Raw genomic sequence first — 19,674 nt, forward strand, 5'->3', positions numbered from 1 at the left:
CCCCTTAGTAGGGTAACTGGGTTGCGGAGATAGTGTGGAGGCCTGCGCTTAAGTGGCGCCAGTGCAGCTTCGATGGGCTGATGGGCACCTTCTGCACTGTATGATTCTATGAATCTCTGTGTGCATATATCTGTGTACCTATGTGTATGTGTGTATGTTTGTATCTCTGTGTGCATATATTTGTGTTCCTGTGCATGTGTATATATGCTTGTATCTATGTGCATATATCAGTGTCCCTGTGTGAGTGCTTGCATATGTTTGCATCTCAGTGTGTGTATATCAGTGACTCTTTGTGTGTGTGTATATATATATATATGTTTGTATCTCTGTGTGAATATATCAATTTCCATGTGCTGGTGTGTATGTTTGTATTTGTGTGCATATATGTGTCCCTTTGTGTGTGTGTGTGTATATGTTTGTATCTCTATGTGCATTTATCGGTGTTCTTGTATGTGCACATGCTTGTATTTCAGTATGCATATATCTGTATCCCTGTGTATATGTTTGCATGTCTGTGTGCATCTATCAGTATCCCTGTGTGTGTATATGTTTGTATCTCTATGTGCATATATCTGTGTCCCTGGGTGTCTGTATGTTTGTATCTATGTGTGTATCGATGTGTCCTTGCGTGTATATATTTGTATCTCTGTGTGCATATATTTGTGTCCATGTGTATATGTTTGTATCTCTGTGTGTATTTATCTGTGTCTGTGTGTATATGTTTGTATCTGTGTGCATATATCTGTGTCTGTGTTTGTAATTCTGTGTGCATATATCTGTGCCCAGTGTGTGTATATGCTTGCATCTCTGTGTATGTATATCTGTGTCCGTGTGTGTGTATGTTTGTATCTCTGTGCACATATATCTTTGTGTCCATGTGTATATATGTTTGTATCTCTGTGTGCAAATATTTGTGTCCCTGTATGTATATGTTTGTATCTACGTGCATATATCTGTGTTCCTGTGTATGTGTGTGTATGTTTGTATCTCTGTGTACATATTTTGTGTCCCTGTGTGTGTATGTATATGTTTGTATCACACTGTACATGTATCTGTATCCCTATGTGCATGTGTTCTGTATGTGCATTTATCTGTGTCCCTGTGTGTATATGTTTGTATCTCTATGTGCGTTTATCTGCATCCCGGTTTGTGTGTGTATGTATATGTTTGAATCTCTGCATGCATATATCTGTGTTCCTATGTGTATGTGTGTATATTTGTATCTCTGTGTGCATATATTTGTATCTCTGTGTGCATATATCTGTGTTCCTGTGTGTGTATATGTTTGCATCTCTATATGCATCTATGTGTCTGTGTGTTTGTATCTATGTATGCACGTATCTGTGTCCCTGTGTGTGTATATGTTTGTATCTCTGTATGCATACATCTGTGTCCGTGTGCGTATATTTGTATCTCTGTGTGCATATATCTGTGTTCCTGTGTGTATATTTGTATCTTTGAGGGCGGCATGTGGCGCAGTGGATAGCACTGGGACTGCGGCGCTGAGGATCTGGGTTCGAATCCCAGTCCGGGTCACTGTCCATGTGGAGATTGGACGTTCTCCCCATGTCTGCGTGGGTTTCACCCCCACAACCCAAAGATGTGCAGGTTAGGTAGATTGGCCACACTAAATTGCCCCTTAAATGGAAAAAAATAATTGGGTACTCTAAAAAAAATGTTTTAATATTTGTATCTCTGTGTGCATATATCTGTGTTCCTCTGTGTATATGTTTGCATCTTTGTGTCCATGTATGTGTCTGTGTGTGTGTATGTTTGTATTTATCTATGCATGTATCTGTGTCCCTGTGTGTGGATATGTTTGTATCTCTGTGTGCATATATCTGTGTTCCTGTGTGTGTGTGTGTGTATATTTGTATCTCTGTGTGCATGTATTTGTATCTCTGCGTGCATATATCTGTGTTCCTCTGTGTATATGTTTGCATCTTTGTGTCCATGTATATGTCTGTGTGTGTGTATGTTTGTATTTATCTATGCATGTATCTGTGTCCCTGTGTGTGGATATGTTTGTATCTCTGTGTGCATATATCTGTGTTCCTATGTGTATGTGTGTATATTTGTATCTCTGTGTGCATGTATTTGTATCTCTGCGTGCATATATCTGTGTTCCTGTGTGTATGTGTGTATATTTGTATCTCTGTGTGCATATATTTGTATCTCCGTGATCATATATCTGTGTTCCTGTGCATGTATATGTTTGCATCTATGTCTGCATGTATGTGTGTGTGTGCATAAGAACATAAGAACTAGGAGCAGGAGTAGGCCATCTGTCCCTTCGAGCCTGCTTCACCATTCAATGAAATCATGGCTGATCTTTTGTGGACTCAGCTCCACTTTCCCACCCATGTATGTTTGTATCTATGCGTGCACGTATCTGTGTCCCTGTATGTGTGCATAGGTTTTTATCTATGTGTATATATCTGTGTCCCTATGTGTGTATGTGTTTGTATCTATGTGCATATATCTCTGTCCCTGTGTGTGTGTAAATGTTTGAATCTGTGTATATATCTATGCCCCTATGTGTGTATATATATATATTTGTACCTCTGTGTGCATTTGAATGTGTCTCTGTGTATATGTACGTACCTCTATGTGCATATATCTGTTATGTGTGTGCATGTTTGTATCTCTAAGTGCATATATCTGTGTCCCGGTGTGTGTATATGTTTGTATCTGTGTGTGTACGTATATATGTGTCCATGTGTGACATTTACATTTTACATAGAGACACGTTATCTGGACAGTCACTGCTCTGACACCGGAGTCACGCCGCCGCCCCCTAACACCCCCGAGATGCCAAAGGCCCTGAAATAAATGCTCACTGATCCCCAGGAGGCATTACACCATCGTAGAAAATAAATATATTGTCTAACGGCCCCTCCAAGAACTTTCTAAATGTAAGAAGTTAAAGAAAAGGAGAAAACGGTTAGTTTTTGTTGATAGCAGCCCTCATACGGAGGCAAAGTGAATTTCCTGAAATTTGATGTGACTCCCAGATTAAGTTGCGGAACTGTTTGAAGAGGGAGACCTCGCTTTCTGCGATATCTTTACTGTTAAATGGACCCAAGTAACCCTCGTGGGAATTGTTTCCCAGAAATTATCCAGACAGGGGACAGCTATAGAATGTGTTCCTCAGCACAAAACATACATGTCAATATTTCATATGTTTTTCAATTAAAACAATCCAATAGGGCAGATAATACTTTTCAAAACAGCGAATCCCTTGTACCTTTACCCGCTTTTGTAATTTCAGATATAAAAACAAGAACAAAACATGTTTTACTCCATTGTCATGACTTCTTGTCGATCAGCCACACACATCGCACCAATTGGCTTCGGGAAAGGGCGGGCTTTACCATATTTGGCAGTCATCGTTCAGCCTATTCTACTCCCACCCCTTCCAGAGAGGCGACCCATTCTTGGAGGGGGGGGGGGAAGCATGGTTTTGTTACCTCCCACCCCTCTCCCCGGGATGAGAGAGGGGTTGGTGGGGTCGCTCCGAGCGCCGGGTTGCAGACAGGCAGACAGGCAAGACAGAGGGAGGTGAATTCGCACAGGGCAACCGGCTCCCGTCACTCACTCCCTCCCCCCTCCCCTCCCACCCTCGGCCACCCCACCAAAACCAACCCTCGTCTTCCCACCCCGAGAGATCAGAGAACTAGCATCACTCCCACCCACACCTTCCCCCGCCCACTCCCCCCTCCTCCCCGGCACCCCTCACCCCTTCCTTTCCAAAAACAAAATCCCCGGCATTATTGAGAAGGGAAACCTCGCCCGCCAGCATTTCTCATTCATTTGCCGGGACTGGTAGACACAGCCGTTTGTGAATGCACACACACACACACATACATACACAGAGAGACACACACACACATACAGAGAGACACACATAGAGACACACACACAGACAGAATAAACTTAGTGTTTCTAATTGGACGATGACACTTGGTGTTGGAAAGCCCGGTAGCTCGACTTGATCTTGTGTGTGTGTCTCAGACCTCACCTGCTCCCCACAGCACCTCCCCCACCCCCTCACTCCCCTCCCCTTCCTTCTGACTCCCCCCCCCCCTCCCCATCCTTTTTTGGGGGGAATATTCCACTTATCGGGATCACCAATCTCCAGGACTCTTCTCTCTTTCTCTCTCCTTTATTTCCTCTCTCTCTTTCCCCCCCCCCCCACCCCCCCCCCACGAACTGAGTGATTCCCCCGTGTGTGTGAGTGAGTGTGTGTGTGTGTGAGAGAGAGAGAGGCAGGCGGACCCGCAGTTTAAAGATATTATCACAGGCGTTGCATTTGCATTTCTCTTGGAGGATACTTGACTTGAGCGACAAAAACTGCGTTTCAACATCTTCAACCGGTTCCTGGTGGCTTTTATTTTTTGACGGCAGAGAGAAGAGAGAGAGAGACACATACACACAGAGGGAGGGGGAAAGAAAGCGTGTTTCCATGTTTGGGATTCAGGAGAATATTCAGCGCAGCGCGGGCAGCATGAAGGAAGAGCCACTGGGAAGCGGGATCAATGCTGTCCGCTCCTGGATCCAAGGAGCCGGGATTATGGATGCGAACACGGCCGCTCAGAGGTAGGCAATGGGTTTATGTGAATTTTCCTTCACACAGACACACACACGTACATTATTGTGTGTATGGGTTAACAATACATGCTGAGTCTGACCAAAGTCGATTTGGAACTCTTAAACAAAAGCTGTATATGTTTACAGTCCTGACACATTTTAAACATTCCGTTTCATGTTACAATCATTGCCCGTCCCTGCTATATGTTTTTAAATCTTGCTGCACATGGGGTGAAATGACACAATTTGAGATACTGAGAATAGACAGTGATTTTGATTTGTTTTTTACAATTGGTCCCTTCCCGTTACTCTGTCTGTTTTAACTGTGGCGCTAACTTTATTTAAACCGCCAAACTTAAAAATGATGCATTTCACAATGAGAGACCCCAGACTTACTCCAAAACATCCCCAGAAGTTCTCTAGGTCACTCAAAGCATCTGGCCACCGTTGACACCGCAATACAACTCAATCCGCGAATGTCCCGAAGTCTTCCCTTCACTTTGGGATCTTTCATTTGTCCAATGGCATTGGGAAGTTGTTGTTTTTTTAACTTTCGAGAATAAATGCGAGTTTTCTACACGGTCAGGGAGAGCGGCGAGGGATTTTTTGTTGTTGTTGCTGTAAAAAAATTTGGGACGCGCGTTTGCTTTTTCTGTTCCCCGACTCACCCTGCTCTTGTCTGCCCGCAGCGGAGTGGGCCTGGCCCGGGCTCATTTCGAGAAACAGCCGCCCTCCAACTTGCGCAAATCCAACTTCTTCCACTTCGTGCTGGCTCTCTACGATCGCCAGGGTCAGCCCGTGGAGATCGAGCGGACAGCCTTCGTAGGATTCGTGGAGAAAGAGAAAGTAAGTTTGGGAATCCATTCTCAGATAGAAAAGTTTGAAGGGACGAGGAGAGAGGGAAGGGGGCGGAAAGTTTATTCATGGGAAGGGGACAGGCGGAGCGCCTCAAGCAGAGCTGCCTAGAAACTATGTCATGACCGGCGGCTGCACGACAGCTATTAGACCAACGCTTTGGTTTATACAAAACAGGGAAATCCTAACATGTTGGGAATATTTTCTGATATAAGAACGCTTATATGTGTCGATATATGCACAGACATGCCAAATAAGCGATGCTTAACCGAGCCAAACTATTCACACTAAAATGGGGGGCGGACAAAATTGTAAAATAATTTTGCCCAAAATTTCAGATTTAAAATCTCCCAGGTTTTGGGCGAGTGGGTCACTGGCCCCATAGATCCTTAAAACGATCCAGAGACCGGAATCTCGCGTGTTCGAAGCTCGATAACTTAAAAAAACATGGATCTTAATTGATATTTGACTTTAGTTGGCAAATTTTTTTGAATACGCATCTTTTTTAAAAACTTGTTTCAGGAAATAGGTGGGGAGAAGACCAATAACGGGATTCATTACAGATTACAACTGCTGTACAGTAATGGTAAGTTGCCTGTATCTCGCCTTTGACAATTGCTGCTAACTTGGAGCTGCCTCTTTGGGATCTTTGTGTGTGTGTGGGGGGGGGGGGGGGGGGGGGGTGCTGGACAGCGAAGGTCCAGCTCAGCTGCCGAGTAACTCGATTATTCCTCGGTTTCTTTCCAGTACATTGCCCCGCTTGCGGGCAAAAGATATAGTTTCTTTGGAAACTTGGCGCTGTTTAAAAAGCCCACACTTGCTCCCCGCCAAGCTCTCATGCACATCTCACTCGCGCGTCCATCAGGTCACTGGCACTAGTCTAACCGCTGCCCCCCCCCCCCCCCCCCCCCCCCTCACACACACATTTGTCGCTGCTTTTTTGATTTCAGTATTTCTAAAGAAGCCGGAATCATTTCATTAGCGTGTTCCCCTAACCCCAAGTTTCTGCATCAGTTGCCTTGTCCATGCAACATAGCCCGTCTTCAAGCAGCACTGCCCCTCTCTGTATTAATCACCGCCAACCCTCTCTGTGTAAACCCAGCACATTTCCAGCTCAATTCACTGCTTTGCGTTATTCTGCGGAATGCTTCACAGTGTTCCCATTCTGAGTGCGGGGAGCAGTGGAGGGGTGGGTGGGAACATAAATTAAAATCAGACTGCTGCTCCCAGTATTTCTAAAATAGCAGCGATGGAGTGAATCTGACAGTCTTCGTTCAATATGTTGTCATATTCAGGGATCAGGACAGAGCAAGATCTGTACGTGCGGCTGATCGACTCAATGACGAAACAGGTAAGGTGATCTTTATTCCAGTGACTATCAGGACAGTTTTGTTTAAAATCTTAGGAAAGCGTGTAAAAAGAATTGACAACGGTTTTAAACGTGCCCGGAGAGTTGAGATTGAGCTACAGGTCGTGGCGATACCGTTTCTCCAGTCTAAATAAAATGCCGGGTTTATCCCCCCATAACAGATATACTTGTTCCACACGGTCAAAGTCAAGGCAGGGACAACAGCAGAACTTGATGTGTTTTGGTAATCAGTGAGAGAGGTTTTGGGGAAGTTAGATATTTACAAGCTGCTCCATGTGTCCGACACAAAACAGACAACACATGCAAAAAAAAAAGTTTTCTGACCCCCCCCCCCCCCCCAGTAGGGTAAAGTGGGGTGTGAGGGGGTGTGGTGAATGGTTAGCTGGGGAGGGAGGGTGGGGAGATCTCCAATGGATTAAGATCGAGAGATAAATCGATCTGACATGAAGGGAGCGCTCCGAAGGGCCCCCACAATTTCCAAAGTGTCCGTGGAGGGAGTTGCTACAATTTAAACGTGTCAATATTTCAGAGTGTGGGAGACTGAGAGCTTTTTATTTTCGTATTTACCCAGATCGACCCCCCCCCCCCCCCCACTAATTCCACTTCACTTTTATTCACTTCACTTTTATTCACTCCACTTTTATTAATTTCACTTTTTGTTTTATTCGCGGGCAATGGGGTTCAAAGCGCGAAGCGGCCGATTCTGCCAACACACTGGACAAGTTATCCATTTTAACACCAGGCTCTGATCAGATTTATTTGCGTGGCTGCTTCCAGTTTCGCTAGGTTAGCTGGCTCTCTCGTCATCGTCAACAACTCTCCTGCAGGACTAAATATTCCAGTTTGTTATAAATCACGACTCCGTCCAGCTTTAGGCGAGCAGCAACTCTAAATACAAATTCGCTCAACTTTAGATTCATATTAGTCAATAAGCAGCATTTTGTCCGTTATTTGAGCCACACGTATCCCTTGAATTTAAATTTAATTTCGGTGTTTATAATTATGCTCTTGTGTGTCCTCATGGTTCAAGACTCAGGGGCTGTCACTGTGTCCCCACACACACTCACTCTCCGTCCCTCCACCAGACATTCACCACTTCGCGCGCTGGAACCTGCAGTCTATTTCCACATGTTCATTTCAGTCCCTTCCCCCTTCTTCGGTCTCCTGGAGTCTTTAGTCAATTTCAAGGCGGCTGCAAACGGACATAATTTTACATCGATAAAAATATTAATTTTGAAATGCACAAACATTATATGTGTGTGTGTGAAATCTTCACCCTCCCTTCTCGGCCACGTTTGGTTCTTAATGTACCCCGCTTCCTGCTCCAGACAAATCATTACATCAACAGGCAACTCTTGTTTTGAAAATATCTCCGCAGTTCTTTTGATATTCTTTCTGAACGCGATTTCCTGCTATTGAGTTCTGCCAGACCAGGTCAGAGAGAGAGAGAGAGGCGCATCTGGAATCAGAGAGAGAATTCCCAATTTCAGCTCTGCAATGTTGATCCATGTGCAAACAAAGCCGCATTTTAACAAGTTCAAAAATATACATCAGACCTTTGTTAACATAATCAATGCGCCATTAATCACGATGCTAACAGCAATTCCGTGACGTGCGTTTATCTGTGCAATATATATCTTCGGATATAGTTATAACCTTTGCGGGAAAGCCAAATTAACTCGAGTTAACTTTTTTTTAACGATGTGGCCACGCCGCTCTCAAAATAGCTTGTTCTTGCAATTATTTCCCCTCTGGACTACATGCAGTCCGTTGATTTTATAAACCAAACGCCCTCCCCACACACACAAAACGGGGTGCCCTGAGGTTGATGATATATATTTGGATTGTTTGGAGGACATCCCTTGATGGCTGGGATTTGTCCAGAATGAAAGGGACAGGAAATGCTCCCCATTAAAATCACTGTGATTCCTGAGAGTCCGTTTTATTTCCTGGAAGGGCCGAGGACATTGTTGGGTCCTGCGGCTGTGCTTGACCTCCTGAATCTGATTATCTGAATTCATCAAACTTCTGATGTGACCATATATAATGTTTATTTTTTAAAACATGTTTAACTCTATTTCAAACACCAAACGCATAGCATCAATTCTAAAACATCGCAGGGGTTTGTACCTTACAACCTACATAAATCTAGTCAGATGGAATATTATTCTAAATGTCTGATCGCATGCTCTCCCCGCATGTGTAATAGAAGAATAATTATCTGCATGCATTAAAAATGAATGAAGTTTAAAAAATCCCAGATAGCACTTCGATCAAACACATCGCTTTCAAGGGGTTCGTATTCCTACTGCTAGATTTAATACTTTTTTTTGTTAAATCATTTATTAATATATTGCTTTTATAGTGTATTCATCTGATATATGTTAAAAAAAACACGAGGAGTGCCGATGAGTTCTCTGTTTTCCTGATTTTCTTTTCTTTCTCGCCTCTGTTGTTGGCTTCTCCTGTGTGTCTACCAGGGAACGGGGTTAAGCTTTCACACAGAAAATAGAGCTGGCGGAAACAACAATAAACACATGGGAGCAGTTGGGGTGACATACTGAACGGCGCTCACCATCTGTCCGCAAATATCTCTCCAAATCTGCTGCCCCATTCCTTCTCCGCACAGCTTTGTCTCCGGGGCCACAGTCTGCCCAACGCGCCCCCCCGCCCCCCCTCCAAACCCCAAACCTCTCACCCCAGCCTCAACTCACTGCGATGACCAGCGATCCCAATGATATTCTCCACCACCCCCCCCCCCCACACTTATCCCTTCCCGATTGTGCATTTTTACATCATATTAACTTGCTTTCTGATGAGGGGGGGGGGGGTACATTAAACACACCACCACACGCTGTATCCTTTATCTGGGCAATGAATAGTGAGACATACCTTGTGGAGGAACATCTTTTTTTGCAAATGTGGAAATTAACATGAAATTAGCCAACCGTGTAATGAGCATTGTATATTGGATTTCCATTCTGGTCCATTATTTATAGTGGTGTAAGTAATATCGAAAATATACCAGGTTGCACAGAGTCACAGGATCATTGTGAGTGCAAAGACCAGGAATTATACAGTAATTATCCAGAGTTACAGTGCGTTCACCTATTGTCTAAATTCACAATTTGATAACTGTAGCAGTTAACATGACATAACAATTTGTGTGTAAGGTATTTTACACTTTGTTTCCTCTAGAAGTCAGATCATTCCCTCTTTCTCTCTCCATCTCCCTCTCTGTTGGCACCTGTGTAACTGCCCCTCTTCCTGCTTTTAGAAATGCAGACCTGTGCCCTATTGTGTGTCACCCTTCACCTTTTACAACGCTTGTTCACGGTGCAACAACCCTAGTTGAAGTGACAATGAGGGGTTTCCTTCAACGTGGAGTTGCTGCACCCCCTTATGTAGTGAGCGACCAGCGGGCGGAGGGGAGCGTTTTGATTGGCATCGGAGGCAGATGAGTAATATGCCCATTCGGAAGTTGCGATATAATTGGCCAAGTCTTTGGAGCAATTGATAATCATAGTTGCGCCAAATAGAATGACAATGTTGCTGCCAACTTTTACAAAATAGGTAGTGCCTACTTTTTAAAAAAACTATGTAACCCCCCGCCCACCCCCAGCTCTGTAAAATCGCCATATCTGAAGTATACCGATGAGAGTGGAAAAGACTGACATTGAGGTACATGTATACTTTTGCAGCACCGTCTCCCGGGCCCGATCTGGGCTCCATTCCCCTCCATCCCTCCAATTACTGTTGGCATGTGTTTCTCAGTTTGAACTAACAAAACAAAACACCTTCTCTTGCCAGCAAAAAATAAAATAAACTGTTATCAATAAACGTTGAAGAAAAAATACTTCCACGATTAATATTGATGAAGTGACTCTGTGAGGAGAGTATGCTAAGAAGTGACTCTGTGAGGAGAGTATGCTAAGGTCTAAGGAAGTCCCAGAGTTTAAATGTCACATGATGCTTTGATTTTTGGTTAAATTGCCAGCACACTTTAATGATTCTGACTGAAATTCAGCGAAGGCAGATTTGTAGGTGTGAACTGAGATTATAGGTAAACACGGAGTCAGCAAACGGTAATACAGACCGTTAACGCATAAAAAATACCCCGGGGGAACGAGAATAGTGAAAGGTGAATTACAGAATAACAAAGTCATTCAATTTGTTCTGTTTTTTGGGGGCTGCCATTTAGATAGTATGTAACTCCATCCTTTGGAGCAATGCGATTATTATACTTCAATGGATTTGTACCAGTCAGTGTAAAATACTGTAACATTCCCTCGAACGGTCAACGATTTGATTTGGGAAATGTTGTACTTCGGTATCGATGGAACTTGAACATCTTGGTTATATATAAGATCCGCGTGTCAGTATGACAGTATAATAGCTATATTACTGAATAGAGGAGCTTGATAATCCAGACAATGTGAGTTCAAATCCTGCCACGGCAACATCACAACATGAATTCAGTTGTTTAAAAAAGCAATCTGTTGTACCCGCCCCCCCCTTTCCTTATGCAGTCTGGCGATATGGGACTCCAATCCCTCAGCAACGTGATTGATTCTTAAATACTTTCTGAAGCAACCTAGCAAGCAACGCAAATTGGTAGGACAATTAGCGACAGATAGATAAATGCCAACTTTAGCAGTGACGCTCAAATTCTGGCATTGAAGAACAGCAACAACAAAATAATCTGCTGGGAAAATGAGTGTGGAGGTGAATCGGGGCTTCACAGTTCAAATGTTTTCTTTCTGTCCCAGGCTATCGTGTATGAGGGGCAGGACAAGAATCCAGAAATGTGTCGAGTCCTTCTCACGCATGAGATCATGTGCAGGTAAGGAAGTTCAGAGCCGTCCCAAAGGCTATTTGACCATGCCTGCGAGTGTAAGAACAATATAGTGAGTTTCATTGTCTTTACCACCACCCACTCCATCCCCCAGGTTACAAACTTCAGTTATAATCTTAGACGTAGGTTTTGCTGTTGTGCTCATTAAGCTTGAAGTGTTCTCAACTCTGGACAAGCCACCGTGCAGCCAAAGTGGTTTCTTGCAGAAGGACTTCCAAAAGTACAATTGCAGTCTTTGAAATGAGCTTCAAAACTATTTGTGGTCTTCTTTTAAAAAAATGGTATGCGTTAGTTTGACCGGTGGTTTATGTCCAGTATGTCGCATTAACGTGTATTGTATTGTACAGGAAGCATGCACTTTCATTATCCCAGTACATGGAAGATCATAGTCACATATTTTGAACATAGAAATACATTTATACAAAACAGGAATCTCTCCTTTTTCTCCCTATGCACTCCCAACCGATTTCCTCCTTGTGCCACGCAGTTTCCCGGATCCTCCGAGATCCCCTGTCTCTCAACGATGTGTGAGCCAGGACAGTGATTGTGGGCAGGCCATTTGAAAGTGTGTGTGCGTTGGGGGGGGGGGGGGGGGGGGGGGGGGGGGGGATACTTAAATAAATATATTACACACACGAGCTGAGCTGAGTATGATTCTAAGCTCGTCTATTATCCTTACGCATACACTTTCGAGCAGGAGTCACTAAACATTGGTCAGGACCAGGAAACCTGGCTACTATTTTCCCTCCTTAACCTTAGGGGCACTGAGGCCAATTTCTCCTGTCGCCCTAGCTAACTGGGAACAGACCAGGAGTTGGAGTTGGGACCTTCTGGTCTTGATTTCACTGTTTGGCTTGGAAGATTTGCGAGACTTGACAAATTATTCCAACTGCCTAAATGACATTTATCTCATTATAACAAATTCAGGGATTAAAAAACCTCCCATTATAATAAATGTTTCCCAAGCTCCCAGCTGGACTGCATTAAAGCCTGTGGTGTCCAAAGCCCAGTTAAGACAAACTTTGCTGCAAGAGTAAGTGATTTATTTCAGGCTCCTTCCATAGCACCGTTCTCCGAAGCTTTCAGCTGCCTTAACAACAACTGCACAGCTGTAATTATTTTAGCAGTCACCGGAAGTGGACAATACAGTCAAAAAAAATTTCCCATATGTGGTTCCAACATAGACGCAAGTGTCGGAAAACCGCAGCAGTCTGTTTTGAAGGAATGTCGTCGAGAAAGCAACTCAGAATCTCAGTAACACGACCTTTCTCTCCCCCCCCCCCCCCCCCCCCCCCCCAATTCCACACACCCGTGTTCATTTTGTAGGAAGAGCTATTAAGAACCTGTAATGGTAAGATTTGGCTGTGGAGGCTGAAAGCAGCTGGCGGCGCTAACTAAAAATGGTCTTGATATAGTCACAACACAGCAAGGAGCTTGTCCTAGAAATTGTCCTTGTTCCAAGTTCCAAACTATGTCATTTAAAGGAGAAGCACATGTTTTGCACTTGAAAATGCTGCGTGAATTTGTCTTAAAAGTTATTCCCACGGCGAATTTATTTTTGAAATGCAGCAACTAATGTTATGTAATTTAATTTAATTTGGAAAATACCCACCCCTTTATCACAGCGGGTAATATGGTTCAACATACAGAAAGTTCTCAATTTCTATCCCTGGTTCAGGCCGGAGCTAGCTCCCCTCCCCCGGCTGCACTCGGGGCTGCTGTAACTGGCCTCTGGGTTCGAGGGCAGGAAAGCTGGACAAGGTTCCTAACTCCCCGATTGCAGTCAAGTAACCAACCCTCTTTGCTGAGAAGTGTGTGAAGATAGGTGCTGGGTGAAGACTGATTCAGCCTTGATTGCAGCTTGACGCCCAGAGGCTAATAGCCAATAGGTATTATGTGGAGGTATTGCAAGGCTGCCAGCAATTGTCGAGTTGAACCTTCCAGCCCTGCAACTTTCAGGAGAGGAGGAGTAAAAAATCACAAGCCTCTTAACATCCGGTGAATTCATTTCATTTGGACACAAGTTCCAAGTACTGTGGTGTGTACGTGCAAGTCGACGTTATGCTTAACAATTGTTTTATAGTTACCTGCTTCCATAACACAAGTAGTAAAATTGTAATTTCAATCATTATATTTGACAGGCACAGAGTAACCCTACTGACCCATTTGTTAAAGTCATTAATGGGTGCTGATGAATAATAAATGCTCGAATGGACCCATAATACTACTTCTTGATAACCAAACAGAGAATGTCTCCTTAACTTGTAACATTTTGCTGCATTATAGACTCAGCCTTAGATTAACAAGTGCATAAATGGGGCGAAAGCACATTTACTGCTCCTGGGAAACATTTTATTCCCGTTTACTGGTGTACACCATACATCTCCAAGTTGTTTTGTGTGAGGTCTAAAAGACCCATCACTGCAATGGTCTTCCATGTTCACTTGTCTGAGTTCCACTGTGCTTATAATCAGATAGGAAAACAGAGGAAAATTGGAGAAAATAACAATAAGGCCAATTTGAACAACAGTCCTGATTTTTGGGACAGTCAGTAATAAAAGTATTTTAAAAGCAGTTCTGTAGCTTTTAAAAGTAGGAGCTTAGCAACAATAATACACAATATTGGGGAAGGAACCAATACCATCATAAATGACTAGCATCAGATGCAGTTACCCAATCGAGCATCTATCAATTTGAAAAGTTGTTTTCTTCCCTTAATGTTCGTTAATATGCAACAATCTAATACTACCTAGTTGTTCTCTATACTATTTTGGGTTGAACCGATTAATTGTTCTTTATATTGAGTAATAATGAGGATCAATAGTGCTAACCTGGTAAATGGGCAAATTGTTCCATCAAGTGAGTTGAACACTATTAAATTTATATAATGGAAATTACCTATAATCATGGGAAAATTGCTAATTGGGAGACCAGCAGCAATAAAGTACTTCTGTGTAGAACAAAATAACTTGCCTTTACAAAATGTGTTATTATATTCTCAAGACAGTTCTTTACAATCAACAAATTACTTCAGAAGTGAAGAAACTTTGTTACATATACAGACAGGGAATCAGTTTGTGCACAGTAAAGCCATACAAACTTCAATGAGATGAGATGCCCAGTTAGTATGGACATGGAACTGTTGCTTGCAGGTGTATTGTTAGCATTGGCACTGGAGAAGTCATTGCTCAAAAAGCAGTGCATTGGGATCTTTCGCACCCATGTGAACAGACAGATGGTAGTCTTGATCTAATAGTCTACTAAAAGATAGGCACATCCAGCAGTGTGACACTCCTTCAGCACATCGCTGAGGTTTCAGGTTGGATCAGCTGTGATGTGAAAAAATACCCCTAGGTTCATCAAAGGCTCGAATTGGGTGACAAGAATAGACAATTGGGTGACAAGAATAGAATTGGGTGACAAGGGAGAGAGAAGCATTTTACAAAAATACAGTTTTGAGGAAGGTTTTAAGGACAGGAAGAGAAGTAATGGGACAGGTGGGGTGGGGGTGGAGAAACCTCAGAAAGCAGGGCTGTTAAAATGGAGACTTTTGCACTGACAGTGAGATGGGAGGGAAGTTGGGGACTTAGATATTGGGGGATCAAGGGGCACAGGCTGAACCAAATGGGTGGAGGATGCCATCACAGCATTAGAGAGGAATAGCGCTGTGGAGAGATTTCACATGACATTCTCTGTCCAGTATTTTAACAGCAGAGTTAACCCATTTAAAATAAATAGGTCAATGTCTCAGTTAAAATAGCAGGGAGTAGAATATCATATTGCACTTGTAATTTCTAGGTTTCAAAGCATTTATTACAGCAATGCAGTCCCCCTTTTTTTGCATGGAACCTCTTGTTCTAATTGGATACTAGATATAAAAAAACAAAAATAATTGGGAAATAAGTCCATAAATAATTGGATAAATGCACTGCCTGCCATGGTGCTGAGCCACAGGGATCAAACAACCCTCTTCATGCTTGCTGAGTTAGCTGGCCCAAGGCAGGATAGAAGCTGAGTGTGTTTCTGTCAACCTAAATATCCTTGTACTAAGAGGGGCACAAAATATTTAAACCTGAGTGCCCACTGACCTCCCGATGGAGAACACATATGAAAATGAATGAGTGTGGGGCGGGGGGGGGGGGGGGGGGAGGGGGAGGGGAGTGCATGTGTGTGCCTGTATGTGTGTGTGTGTAGTTGGCATGTGTTGAGTGCCTGGATATAGGGTGCCTGTGGAAGTGTGCACGCAATTGTGTACATTGGTTGAGGACAGATTCAATTTAACTGATGGTCCCAATGGCTCTGGAGCTTGCCTGATGCTCATGGAATGCCACGTCTGAATGAGTGCTGGAAGCAGAGGCAGTCGTAACTCTCAAAAGGGAATTGGATATATAATTGGAAAAGATACAGATTTAGGGCTGTGAGGACAAAGGACAGGCATGATTGGCCAAATGGTCTCCAAATGGACTTGTACGATTCTGTGAGCAATGACAACTGTAAACTTGCAATAAAGTGCATGTGTGATGCTGCCACTGAGATATTGAGTATACTTTGCAGCATAAACATTGAGTTGAAATGCGGATGCCACATTTCTGGAATCTAATCTAAAAGTGGCTCATACATTGACTCTCCCTGTAGAGTCTGAACCAACTGAACCAAATTTCAGTAAGACTACAGGAGAGGAGGAGAGTAAACTGAGGACATAGTGAACAAAGAAACAAGAAAAAACAAGACTTAGTGTTGCTGCCGCTATTATTTAGATTTGCAGTTGTTCAACAAACAGGTGCCCCTTCTGCTTCTCAAAAGGTAGCTTCTGTGATAACTGGAACATCCTTCTCAACTCAGCTCAATGCTACTGGAAGGAATACATTTACAGGAAGAGATGGACTTAAAAAGAACAGATCCTAACAACTAAACATCGAGTTAAAGGCAGAAGTGATTTTAACTTAAAATGGCAACTCTGTACTTAGTATTTCTCAAAGTGGGACCAAAATTATTCAAAGCGTTGGTGTAAAGGCTGATCTTAGGCAATAGGTCCTATGATAAGCTCATGTTCTGCAAATAGTATGTTGAGGGCAGGTTGATAACTGTGTGCTTGCTGTGAATCTTGTTTCTGTTCATTACAAAGCATCCCACCTAATCAGAATTGAACGCTGTCCTTGTCTGTAAAGGGCCGGGGGGGGGGGGGGGGGGGGGGAGGGGGTGGAGTGCTTGGCTAAATTTAAAGCTTCTTTATTTTGAGACCCAAAACGTCAAACTTCCAGATTAACTTTGTGAAAAAAGTAAACTTGTTAAGTTTGTTTATAATAATTTGATGTTTTGCACTGAACATCATACGATATATCTTATGAATATGTCTTGTAGTTTTAATCCTAATTAGTTTGAATAATTCTATGATGTGATTCTTTGGCTGTGCAAGGGCTGATCATGCAGCAAGTGTGGTGTGTTGTTGATTCCTGTGCCTGAGTCTGTCTGTGTCTGCAACAGGGGCTATTCTCTACGGATGTTCTGTCCTCGAGTTTGAAATATAAACTCTGTGAGAACCGATTGTACATTTTCAGAAACTGAATTCTTGTGGGACATTGCCACAGTCTGGTTCTTTTGTGCAGTTCGTTGTTACATGACAAATGATGCAGCATTGCCGAAAATGTGTTTTTTTTTGTTTAAGGTACTCCGATTGAACAGGAATAGTGCCTACAGTTTTTTTTTACAAACCCATGGAAAAGCAGAGAGTGCTGACACTTCCTTGTTGATAATTTCCTTCTGTCGATCTGGAGCTTTTGACTTCTGGCTGAGGTGTGATCCTGTGCGTGTTAACAGTCCCTCTGGTATTTCGCTCAAGTGGGCATTCTTCAGGCTAGGCACGGAGTGTCGAGAGGCCATTTGATTCCGGGGGGTTGGGGGGAATCATGACTGCAGAATCTGATTCTACCTCCTCCCATTGTCTACTCATCTGTGCACTCTCCAGTAGGGGTCGCCAGTGAGTGATCAGGACAAGGATCTCTGACATAATGGTCTCTCTTCTCTAGTGCAGGGGCATAAGGCCAAGCACAATGCCCTAGACAACGTGGACCCATCCTGGGCTGTGGGGCTCATCCAGTTAATCGGTTGAGCCATTGACCAAGCGCGCCTGACATCTCCGCCGATGGTATTCACATCTCTTCAGCCTTTTAATTTGTGGGAACCTTGCTCCGTAACGATAATTTGGGCTTCCACGATGAATAGCTGAGCTCATATTGACAATTGCCCCCCTTGTTTATATGTTTGTGTGTTGTGGATTTGCAGTGAGGTGAGGGTCAGGTCAGATTAGGGTAGCTGCCCAAAGTTCCCACCACCGTATGGCCCAGATTATAGGAAATAGAAAACCACACGGGATAATATATTTCAGTGTGTGGAGGACGAAGGAGAGAGGGTGGAAAAAAAAGGCATGTTGTGAAAGGTCAGCCAGCTGATGAGGGAGATTACAGGTTTCATTGTTGGCCATTGAAACAGGGTTTTATATGGGCGCTGTTTGTTTATTACTTGACGTGACCCGGCTGATATGGGAGCTGTCATCCATTGTGTCACTAATGCTGTTTTGCATTGCAAATCCCATGCCATTCGGAGCATGGGCTGCAGACATGCCCCCTTCTTCTCCATGGCCGCCACATTGCAAACCCATTTTCTCACTCCGCATTTATTGTCAGTGCAACTTTGGATATGCTGAATTTGCACCGGGGTGCAAACGTGCCCTCCGTTAGAAGCATAAAATGAGAGCCTGTTCGCCATTAATCACCTCAGCTAATTGCTATGCGCTCTCATTACCCAGATGGTGTGAAACCAGCTTGTCTTGCGGTAACACAAAAACATCCACAGTTTCAGTTAAGGTCTGCTTTTTTTGTTGTAACTTTTTTTTCTAAATAATGTGACTTCACGGCACTCATATGTTATATTACAAGGTAAATATTATTTGTAATGAATCACAGAGAATGACATGTAGAGAATGACAAATGCTCGAAGTAAGGTTAGCAAGACCACATCACCCCTGTGCACATTTGGTGATTATAATGAAAGCACCATGATCTTTCAATTTTCGACATTACTGTGCTGGGAACTCTTCTCTCTCCCCCCCCCCCCCCCCCCCCCCCCCCCCCCCAAGTTGAGAAGCTTTCTTGTTGCTCATCCATTTCAGGTCGGTGGCTTCGATTGACTTGGTATTTATTCTTCAGCTGTTTTTTTTTAAACGGTTTCAATGACTGACTCAGACATATTTAGCCTTAAACACAATCAGAGTGAAATGATCGTTAGATTTACAAGCCAGATAAAACACTTGTAAATTTCTGCAAAGCTGTCCAGAAGCGGGACTCGGGCACAGAATGCCGTCTCTTATTTAAAAATAGAAACAAGACATTAAAAAAAAATCACAGATGTCCCACATTCGATAGCAGCCTGAGCTGGATTAGTTGATCTCAGCTGGGGATGTTGTTGAAGTGTTCCAACTCTCCTCAGTGTGGCCCCCTGGGCAATGGAGGAGAATAAATCAGCTCGGGTCCCTGCTGCTGATCCTTATCCATTCACCCTTGGTGCATAGATGTCGATGTTGCATAGAACACTGCTCAGAAACGGCCCTTTCAGCCCAAATGCTGAGGATCCATCCAGCCTCCTTCCGTCTTCATCTGCTGAGCGAGGAGCATGTATGTGCGGATTGGGAAGACCCTCACCATACATGCCCTGATCGCGTGCTGACAATTGACTCAGCTCCCTAACGAATTGTGGCCACTGTTGTGAGATATTGGTGCCTCGGGAATCAGTCCCAACATGAGATATTGGGGGTGGGTGGAGAGAGGGTGGTTGGCAACAATGACTTGTATTTATATAGTACCTTGAACATCCTAAACAATTCCAGGACATTGCACAGAAAAGTTATCAGATAAACTTTGACAACAAGCCTCGTAAGAAGGTATTAGGACAGTTAACCAAAAGCTTGGTCAAAGAGGGTTGGTTGTCTTACAAAGAGGGAAGATAATAG

The 19,674-nt window shown here is 43.5% G+C and overlaps 1 protein-coding gene across 4 annotated transcripts in view; it reads left to right on the top strand.

Moving 5' to 3' along the window:
• Positions 1-3,488: 3,488 nt before the first annotated feature.
• Positions 3,489-19,674, top strand: part of ebf1a (EBF transcription factor 1a) — a 551,914-nt gene continuing 535,728 nt past the window's right edge. For 2 of the 4 annotated variants that reach the window (XM_072511900.1, XM_072511901.1), the window contains exons 1-5: positions 3,492-4,599; positions 5,280-5,436; positions 5,968-6,031; positions 6,741-6,796; positions 11,584-11,657. In XM_072511900.1, coding sequence (XP_072368001.1) covers positions 4,466-4,599; positions 5,280-5,436; positions 5,968-6,031; positions 6,741-6,796; positions 11,584-11,657 — 485 coding nt within the window. In that variant the 5' untranslated portion in view covers positions 3,492-4,465. Of the gene's footprint in view, positions 4,600-5,279; positions 5,437-5,967; positions 6,032-6,740; positions 6,797-11,583; positions 11,658-19,674 lie in introns of all 4 variants that reach the window. The other 2 variants (XM_072511902.1, XM_072511903.1) reach the window with 2 other exon arrangements.

Source organism: Scyliorhinus torazame, chromosome 7 (genome assembly GCF_047496885.1).
Source record: "Scyliorhinus torazame isolate Kashiwa2021f chromosome 7, sScyTor2.1, whole genome shotgun sequence".
NCBI classification, from domain to species: Eukaryota; Metazoa; Chordata; class Chondrichthyes; order Carcharhiniformes; family Scyliorhinidae; genus Scyliorhinus; species Scyliorhinus torazame.